The 10,983-nt window shown below is 37.2% G+C and overlaps 1 protein-coding gene across 1 annotated transcript; it reads left to right on the top strand.

Annotated features, from left to right (window-relative positions):
• Positions 1-2,990: 2,990 nt before the first annotated feature.
• Positions 2,991-4,108, top strand: LOC147500129 (protein RKD1-like). The gene is made up of 2 exons (XM_086559281.1): positions 2,991-3,712; positions 3,811-4,108. Exons 1-2 carry the CDS (start codon positions 3,329-3,331, stop codon positions 4,084-4,086), a joined length of 660 nt encoding a protein of 219 aa, XP_086415407.1. The 5' UTR covers positions 2,991-3,328; the 3' UTR covers positions 4,087-4,108.
• The last annotated feature ends 6,875 nt before the right edge of the window (positions 4,109-10,983 follow it).

Here is a 10,983-nt window from a genome sequence, read left to right as displayed (position 1 = left end):
CCATGTATGAAGAAATCAATGTCATTCGGAAAAATAATATGATGCGGAATAAAAAGAGATTTAGAAGAAAAGATGCGGAGATTTTCAAAGGAGGGAATAGATTTAAGGAGGGAGAAGATTGAATAGAATAATTGTAGAAGTTTAGGGAGAAAAATATAATAGGTTTTGGAGATTTGATAATTTGATAATTGATAATTTAATTAATTTCTGAACTAAACTACAATGGCCTCCTTATATATAAGCCATACTTATAAACCAAGAAACCTAAACTTCTATATCTACCCTACACTTCTAAAGCTAATTAAACTCTAAATAGAAAATAATAAATAGGGTTAACTAGTATTACCCCCCACTAGATGGGAAATTAGGGTCTCCCCCCTAAATACACACAAAAAAAAGTCAAAGTGGGTTGACCGAATTTTTTTTGTGTGTATTTAGGGGGGAGACCCTAATTTCCCATCTAGTGGGGGGAAATCCTAATTGGCTCATCTAGTAGGGGGTAATACTAGTTCACCCTAATAAATATTTCAAATTCCTAATAAATAATAATTCTAATTTGAAAATAATAATCTTAGCACAAAAAAAAATAATTATGAGAAGAAAGAGGGGCTAGTAATCCTACATCATAATACATGGGAGATTGTTGATCATCCCAATGGTAAAGATGTTGTTGGCTTGAAATGGATTTATAAAACAAAGTACAATGAAGATGACTCAATCTATAAGCACAAAGCAAGGTTGGTGGCTAAAGGTTTTTCCCAAAAGCCTGGAATCGACTACAATGAAACATTTGCCGCACAAATGCAAATTGCAGTCTATTAGTTAGACGTCAAGTCTGCCTTCTTGAATGGTGAGCTCAAAGAAGAAGTATTTGTTGATCAACCTAAAGGTTATATCCAAAAAGGCAAAGAAAATTAAGTGTATCGACTCCGCAAAGCACTCTATGGTCTTAAACAAGCACCACATGCTTGGAATAGCATAATTGATCAGTACTTTCGTCAAAATGGTTTTACAAAGAGTCCAAGTGAACGATCACTTTATGTCAAGAAAGAAGGTACACAAGATTTTCTTATTTTTTGTTTGTACGTTGATGATTTGATATACATGAGCACTAATTAGAAGATGGCACAAAATTTCAAGAAAGCTATGATGAAAGAATATGAGATGATAGACTTAGGAGTCATGCGATATTTTCTTGGGATACAAGTAAATATGCTGATGATCTTCTCAAAAGGTTTTGTATGACTAACTGCAAGCCAATTGCCACACCCATGATGGCAAATGAGAAATTCTCTAAGTATGATGGCGCTACAAATACAGATGCATCTCTTTATCGCAGTCTTGTTGGCTCCCTCACTTATCTCACAAATACAAGGCCTGACATTGTTGACTCCGTTTGCCAAATCATCAAATACTTATAAATACTTAACAACGTACATAACAAAGTATCCATATTAGCAATATTTGAAATATACGGTACCCTATTTTGCAAAAAAATAATACAATACCCATAATGTAAAATCCACTATAGTTCAGTACTCATGTCAATAATTTTTTCTCTTGAAAAACGAATTGGCAGTACATTTTTTTTTCTCTGCTGCAGTTCATTGTTTTCACAATTTTCTTTTTTTTCTCAGTAAGCAAAAATTTGTATTCATGAAAGGTGGTTGGGGGGAGGAGGAGGAGGAGGAGAGTACATGAGGAGCTACTTACAGTCTACTCACACAGTAGCACTATAAGAACTTAACAAAATCTATAATAAACATGTTCTGGAACCTCCCATTTGGTTATCCATGGGGGTTTTACAATAAAAACAACTTGATCATTGTCTTGCAAACCGACCGAAAATCTTGTGCCAATTGATCTGCTGTGAAATTGGCTTCTCTCAAACCTGGAGTCAATTTGATGAGTCTAAAAGATTTATGCATCTCTGCCATCTCTGCTTCATACACCAAGGTACACTTGAAGTTCCAAAAGTATTAACCGCAGATGTCGAGTCTGACTCCACCCATACCTTCCTCCAATTTTCACAATTTTCACAGTTTTCACAATTTTCATTTGGGCAATCAGTTCAGTTTATTGTGTGTGTGTAGTGCTCTTCCTCTATTGATATCTAGTGCAGGGGTTCAATGTAGATTAGTTGATTGGTTGTTGTATCCTGGAGGTTGCGCACTCTCTGCTGCAATTTGTTTATGAGAAGCTTTGGAGGCGCGAAACAACATTAAAGGAAGCAACAGTGTCCGCGCGCCTCAGCCTATTGTGTTGGTTCTGTGATTTGGAATTTCTCTGTATTTTTAACAATTCTTAAATCGCGCAAGGGTCACCGAAATGTTAAACTTTCTCAAAAATGAACGAAAATTTAATTTCCTGATGTTCAGTGTGAAGTTCTTTGCCATACCAATGATTTCAACGTAATTCATTATGAATAAGATCCTAACAGTACTTTGGTTTCTGAGTTGGGATCATTTTTTGGTTTTGATACTTGAGATTGATGCTATTCAGGACTTGGATGAGCACCTGCAAACACCAATACACCATATCTTCCTCCATCCAGTGATCTACTTCTACAGTTCTACATTAATCCTCAATGGGATATAAACTGATCATAGTGGTGGGGGGTACACTGTTTAATTAAAGCTATAAGCATTCACTCCATCCATCATTAAAATCCACAATTTTACTCACTCTAAAAGACCCAATGATTTTGTAACTCTCACACGCAGTCATTAGTTGACAATAACTACTAAATGCATGGCCGGTTTAATCCATGGCGACTATACACGATCTCCAAGTAATAGATACATTATTCTACATTAATGGCTTCTCTTATAAATTGGATTCTACAACTTATCATCTCCCACAACATGCAAATAACAGAACACCAAAATTTCACAAAACAAAATTTATCCATTTATCATTTTCCTTCAACAACTCAAAATATGGACAGAAATTCACTTCAAAACTTTTCTAATTATGAAACAGGGGTTTTCGAAGAAGACCCGTTTTTGTTATCAAACCAACTTCATCCTCTTGATTTCAGGTACGACGAATTTAGAGTCACTGTTATGGTATATATATAATTGAAGATTTGGAATCACCCAAAATGTGTATAAAGTCTCACTTGGTATTATTTTTTTGAAGTGGCTACTCTAGTTTCAATTGTCAATGGGAATTACCACTAGAAGAGAATGTGTTACAATCCTTGCCTTTGACGGACAAGTTTCCTAGCACTGATCCTTTGGAATTTTCAACTATGGATTTCACACCTAGCCAAGGTGATTTTCAACACAATTAAATATCCTACACTTACGCTCTTTGTCTATGATATATGCGTTATGTGACGTTCTCTGCAGGTGATTCCTACAATGTATGGGGAGATAACTTTGGAGTTTTAGATGAAGTGGGTGGTGTCGTCGATCAACAGTTTGAATCTGATAAACAGATTGTCCTGTTTAACAATGAAGAGAATAGTGGTGAAGAGGTGCACAAAGATAAGGAGGTCAATGTGTGCAGACAGAGAAAGACCGTTAGTAGTTGCAATGAAATATCACGTAAATCCATCTCTAGATATTTTTACATGCCCATTACACAAGCTGCTAAGGAACTGAACATAGGGTTGACACTTTTAAAGAAAAGGTGTAGAGAATTAGGTATATCTAGGTGGCCACATAGGAAATTGATGAGTTTGCAAACCTTAATCAAGAATTTCCAGGTACTCTCTCTTTCACGCTGTCTTTCCTGTAATTATTGCTGTGTTGATATAGTACATGGAAGGTTGAATATATGCAACATTCCTGATTGATTTTGCAGGAAATGGAAGCAGCGGAAGGCCAAACACAGGACTCGAAAATCGGAGATGTTGTTGAGTTATTGGAACAGCAAAGGAAATTGATGGAGGAATGGCCAGAAGTTGAACTTGAGGAGAATACTAAGAAGCTTAGACAAGCTTGTTTTAAGGCCAATTACAAGAGAAGAAAAGTGCAAGGAATGTTAGAGTGGAAATCTTCGCCTACTAATAGCCATGTAAATTTTGAGACTACTGAAACATCAACCTCTACCAGCAGCAGAATAGAGATACCACGTTGAACAGTAAAAATTTCTAGTAATATCGATCATAGAATAATTCAAAATATTGGAATTGATGAATATCATATCTACAAGAACCTTGTCTAGTAATGCTTCGACTTTTTTAACACTATCATCGGAAGTTCGACCTGGAAATCTAAACTTGTAACAATTGGAAAATTGGCATTTCCTATATATAAAAGGCAGTGTGATATTAGCAAGTTGATGAAGTGCGTGAGAGCAAGTCCAATGGGGGCAATCACAAAAAATCTTTATATATATATTATAGCTCTACCCTCTTCAATTGAGGAAGCGTTTCTAGAGTGCCCACGTGTCATGACTAATTAAGAAAAAGTAGGAAATAAAATAGGATTTATCTTTATCCTTAGATATATATTATAGCTCAATCCTCTTGGCTCTATTTTTAGAGGCTTTAGAGAGTGTCCACGTCATACAACTAATTACTAAAATTTAGAGTGAAAAACCGGAATTTTCGAAAACTTTTGACGAAAAAATAGGAGAGCAAAAGATAAAAAAGCGCAAGATCAGTGATCGGTGCTTTCATCTTAGGAAACCCTCATACATAAATGGCTTTTACCTTTCCTTCCCTCAACCGCATGCAATTTTGTATTACTCTCAACGAACAAGCAAAGGAGAATTTCTTATAACTGAAGCCACTGGGGTTTCTGATACTGCTCAAGGGTAATAACTTTACCATCTACTAACGCCTCTGTTACAATTTTCTATCGAAGGTTATATACCTCAATTCAAATCGATTTCACTTAAGATCTATGTTTCGTAACTTATTGGTCATGAATCCAGCTTCGCATCAATTTCAAATTCCTCACAAACTATCAGTATGTTTGTAGCAGCTTCCCCTAAGGCTAGATTTCATTCGATGAGGATATATTTGGTGGAGTCATCTGGAGATTTGTTGCAAGTCAGAAGGATATTGGACAGTAAGGGCTCAACTTACTTCATTGTTGAGTTAAGAGGTTATTCTCTCAGTTAAAAGTTGGAATACTATATATGCTTGGCGACTTCGCCAATTTGAGGATTTGGTTTGTGCATAGACACCGCCAAGAAGCCTTTGGTAGACCACAATGGGAAACAGTTAGTTGATGACAGTACTGGCGACTTAGCAACAATGTTGCATTATGGATCACGGCACATCGATCCTGATGGAAATGGAAATGTGCCCAGAGAATTTGGAGGTTGCAGCATGAGATTTCAGTGAAGCAGAAACACTAGAACATAATGGAAATGCATGATTCATTTGAAACTCCTCAAGAATTTTGTGTTGTCACTAAAATTTACACAGGTAATTGGCTTATTTTATGGATTGTTTTATGTTTTTTTTAAAAATTTGTTGATGGAAATGTTAGCTAATGTGACTAATTTGTTAAAGGGAGAAATTTTTGAAGTTTTTGGGGATGATTAATGCTTTCTGCGACTAAATCGTGTCATTTTTAACACCAAGCCTTCTTATCTCAGATTGGTAGAGGCGTGGCTTTTAACCATGTGGTCGTGGGTTCGATCCCCACGTATTTTACTTTCATGAGTTTATACCCCAAAAAAAAAACAATGGCCTTACAGTTCTTTAAAATGGATTTGAGTATGATATAAGTTAAGGTTTGCCTTAACACATCCAAATCTTCCGAAGTCAATGCGGTAGCAGCCACTGTCCCGACCTTTTCTTTCACTAAACCCACCTTATATGCCCCCGTGGTTTCCCAACAAAGTCTTCCTCCTGCTACTTGGTAGCCAGCTGTGTCATCGCTGGGCGGTGACCTATAAGGCCTCCTAGGAATGCGACTACTAATAGATGAAAGTTCAGCACAAGGGTTCAGAAGAAGATGCCAGGTTTACCACAAAGAAATGTTCAATTTAATAGTAATAATAATAATGCTTATTCAACAACATGCTCTACCGGATCGATTTCGAGTAACGGAATCTGGTCTAATCGTCGGGATGATATTGGTTTTGATCAGCTTCAGAAGGTATACTATATTTAATTGTTGTGTGTTTTTTAGATTGAATTAATTGGATTGGATATTGGAATTTTTAATTTGTTGGATATAAGAAATTGAGAATGTGAATTTGATAGAGATAATACAAAGTGGTTTTTTTTACAATGGTTGAGTCTTTTATAATTTTCTGATATTGTGATGTAGTTCTAGAACGAGTTGCCGCCTCATGCGCGGCAGGAGCTTTTGAAGATTGATAAGCAGACATTATTGGAGCAAGCTAGGAAGAATTTGTATTGCTCTAGATGTAATGGGTTGCTGCTTGAAGGTTTTTCACAAATTGTTATGTATGGAAAGTCTCAAAGAACTTGAAGGCGGGGCATGTGGCGAATGGAAGAATGTCAAGTGTGAGTAGTGAAAGTGATGTTGGAGTTACTACAAAGATTTCAGTTTGTGAGGACGACAGCCAAGATCCATCTGTTCACCCCTGGGGAATTTTGATAGCAACTCGAGAAGGCATACTTACACTTTTGGACCGCTTTTAGAAGCCAAGTCGCCAAGGCACTTCGAATGTAAGTGTTAATGTCTTACCCTGGTCATCCTATCAGACACATGTCGTCTGAGTTATGGTCATCCTCATTTTTTGACATTTTTATGTTTGATTCAGGTATTCAACGGTGCATGTGTGAGGGAACGCAAACGTGAACTGCTCTATCCTGATGCCTGTGGTGGGGGTGGTCGGGGATGGATAAGCCAAGGAGCAGCTAACTATGGCAGAGGGCATGGAACCAGAGAAAGTTGTGCTTTGCATACTGCCAGCTTTGTATGCAAGAAGGTATTTGGGGAATACCCATCTGACCGGTGTTGATCCAGTCTATACGAACTGCTTATTCGACAACATGATTTCGAGTAACGGAATCTGGTCTAAGCATCGGGATGATATTGGTTTTGATCAGCTCAGAAGGTATACTATATTTAATTGTTGTGTGTTTTTTAGATTGAATTAATTAGATTGGATATTGGAATTAATTTTCTGATATTGTGATGTAGTTAAACCCAAATTCAAATTCTTCATTAATGATTCTAACAGTTGGAGAACAACTTCTTTTTCAACTCCAAATCAGCGATCGTTGTTGTTACTGTACTTATGAGTTTGATTTGATATATTATTGATTCAAGTAAGTAAGTTTGAATTCTGATTTACTTTTTGTTAGTACAAGTAGAAGATTTGAGCTTTTCATTTCATAGATCTGTGTGAAAACTTTGTCTAAGTTTTATCATAGAATGTGTAGTGATCGGTTCGTGCATCGGATTAGTTTAAGTAAGTTTATTTTGAGTGTTTTAAGGATTGAAATGAAAGGCTTTCGTGGCATGTATTAGAAAGATCTATGTGAGTGAGTATTTGAAGATTAGTTTGGCGTCGGGAAAATGATTGTTTTTCGTTTCGTTGATTATCCGGTAAAAATAAGTGACAATGTGGGAGCACATAAAGAATAGAGCTTATGATATGATGGTAATCGATTTTGAGTAGGACTATGTATGATCTAATTGAAGTCCTCTCGATTGTTTGTGTAGCTTTCATTGTTAAGTGAGTTCACACTTAGTAGGAATTATTAACTTCAAAGGAAATTACGACTGAGTATGTTCTGGAAAGTTTAACAACTTGGTTATGTGCGATAAGCTGATAAGCCTAACTACAAAGTGTTGATGGTTAGCATGTTATTTTTCGCCAAAGTTTAATGATCCACGGCTTACTTACTGAATGGGAAAAATAAACAGAAAGGGAAACATCATCAATTTTAAAGATTGATAAGCAGACGTTATTGGAGCAAGCTAGGAAGAATTTGTATTGCTCTAGATGTAATGGGTTGCTGCTTGAAGGTTTTTCACAAATTGTTATGTATGGAAAGTCTCAGCAACTTGAAGGCGGGCATGTGGCGAATGGAAGAATGTCAAGTGTGAGTAGTGAAAGTGATGTTGGAGTTACTACAAAGATTTGGTTTGTGAGGACGCATGTACCAAGATCCATCTGTTCACCCCTAGGGAGGTTTGATAGCAACTCGAGAAGGCATACTTACACTTTTGGACTGCTTTTTAGAAGCCAAGTCGCCAAGGCACCTGAATGTAAGTGTTAATGTCTTACCCCTGGTCATCCTATCGGACACATATGTCGCCCGAAAGTTATGGTCATCCTCATTTTTGACATTTTTATGTTTGATTCAGGTATTCAACGGTGCGTGTGTGAGGGAACGCTTAACGTGAACCGCTTCTATCCCCGATGTGGTGGGGGGGGTGGGGGGGATGGATAAGCCAAGGAGCAGCTAACTACGGCAGAGGGCATGGAACCAGAGAAAGTTGTGCTTTGCATACTGCCAGCTTTGTATGCAAGAAGGTATTTGGGGAATACCCATCTGACCGGTGTTGATCCAGTCTATATAATAAATGTGGCATTAACATTTGGGCTTTGGACCGTGGACCCTCTACTTATCCCAATGGCCCAACCTCGTTATAATATTAAGGCTATAAGGAAAAAAAAGAGGCGGGGATTGTGGAAGAAGGAAGTGAGGGAAAAAAAAAATGGGTTGGTCTCACCCGGACATTAGTTTCAAGATGTTTTGAATCTGATAAAAGGGTTTGTAGATATCATAATTTTATCATCCGGGTATCAATCATCCTGGTCATTTAGCTACTTGGGATTCTTCAAATATCAAGAAAGCCATTCATTGGGGCCTCTTTTTTGAAAAATGTAAGCACACCCTTATCTTTTATTAATGCATTGGTTTATGTGAATACAAGATTTTTAGTTGCAATAGGTGTCAAAAAAATTGAACTTTAGGTTTTATTCTTCTTTTTGATACTCAATTCATTACATCTTTTTACGGTTTTACAAATAATTGTTTACTACTACTCATTCGTTCTCTTATCATTGCATTGTTATCCGATGTAAGCAACCGCAACGGACTTATCTTCACTCTTTCTTAATAGTGTGTTATGTTTGTAAACAAGATGTAGGTGTTCATCGCCGAGAAGCTCCGATGATTACCGTGGGCTCCAGAGGAACTTGATGCGGCTTTATTGGAAATGAAATCCGTTCCTTCTTTTCCCCGTGTCGGTATCATTTCAGTTACAGCGTTGATTGTGGATCTTCATTTATGATCTTTCTAAACCTTTGCTGATTCTACTTCTTACTCGAACACCGTGGTCCGACGGACCTATCATCTGCAACTCTTGCTAAAGCAAGAGACTATGTTGTAAGACATATAATTCATACCTTGCCACCGCGAGATGCTCATCTGAATTCTCTCTTGGCTGCAATTGTTGAGATGGATCTTGATGACCCTCGAGCACGAATATGATTGTCTTAATGTATACCTTGAAAAGCCGATCGTTCCGGACATTAAGATGAAGGTGACTGATTTCAATGTATTGTCCGTGATCTATAGACCCATTATCCGGTCTATAGATAATGGGGTATTTATGACTGATGGTGAGTTTGAGCTATTGAATGTGATGGTGATGGTGATGGAGATGGGGCCCTTATTGCTATTCGAATGTGACTCTCTTTTGCGATCTCTCCGTATAAGTTCATCACCTATGTGTGCCAAAGAAGTAGTTACTGTGTTCTTACCAAACAACTTCTTGGCTTTATTGCCATCCCCTTGTTTTTTTACATGGGAAGGTTTGAACCGGGAAGAAAGTCATAACTCCACCTTGAGCATGTAATGTAACTTTTTTAAGTGTGATTGTACTTTATTTGCCTTGCTTTTGTTTTACCCATTTCAAAGTTGGTCTTGAAAAACGGTTAATGGTGTACTTTATTGATGTGTAATAGAGACAAAATAAGTGGTAGTTAAGACACAAGATTTAAGAGTAAAGAGACCTTTATTAAATCAAGAAATTGAATTTGCCAATATAATAGAGGTGTTTTGATTAAATTTCTCCAGCTCTCATCTCTGCTTCTATAAATAGCCATTTAAATTTCTCACAACACAATGACACATGACATAGCACCTTCATTTGTCCAACTACATCAGCATTGCCAATTACAAAGCCTTCATTAACATCAGCATTGCAGAGTGCTCTAATGCACCTACTCATATGAATGCACCTACTCATATGTCGCACCATTTCATGCGGGGCCTGGGAAATACACAATTTATTAGACTACACAAGAAATTGGAGTCTCAACTAAAAAATGGTGAAATTTAATTCTGAAGGAGGCACGAGAAGTGTACCCAATCATGACAAGCAACCAGAAAATGATCAGCTCCACCGTTCCAAAGAACTGAAAGAAGGTACATGAAAATCCGTGAGTCCGCGCAGTTAAACTACATGCCGTGGACTCGAGGGTAGTCACTTTTACAAGTTGAAATATTTGAATGCAAAATGTGACTCTGCTTATAACTGCAAGTCTGTCATGGTTCAAGTTCAACTGGAATGTTAACAAAATAGAAATAGTGTGCGTAAAATCAATTGTTGCAAACCCTGAGGTCACTAGCGGAATCTCTCGCAATGTGACCAACCTTACCGAAAGTATGGCATATCACCTCATTTTGGAAGTCACTGCCCATGTGGTCAGGCTCACAACAATTCCAGCACAATGACTTGGTAGAACACTTAGCTGCAATGTGCCTGATAACAATGCCAAGGAAAGATAACATATCCATATTAAATTTTTTGGATGTAGATGGAGGAGGAAAACACAGGGTACAAAATCAAAATTATATGTTTCGAGTTTAAAATCCTTCTTGAGTGTGTGTGTGTATAAAAAAAAGGTATAACTTGATAGTTCACTAAATTACTTTTAGATTACTTTTGCTTCGATAGCAAATAGGACATGATAATTGTACTAGCAACTTTTTATACATTGCATAGGTAGGTTCGGATTCAAGACATAGAAATGCTCAAGTCTTGAAAAGTGTATGCCAAAGTTTGGGATTCAGAGCCATTA

Source organism: Coptis chinensis, chromosome 5 (assembly GCF_015680905.1).
Source record: "Coptis chinensis isolate HL-2020 chromosome 5, ASM1568090v1, whole genome shotgun sequence".
Lineage (NCBI taxonomy): Eukaryota > Viridiplantae > Streptophyta > Magnoliopsida > Ranunculales > Ranunculaceae > Coptis > Coptis chinensis.
Note: the sequence above shows the minus strand (reverse complement) of the source record. Positions and strands in the feature narration are given on the sequence as shown.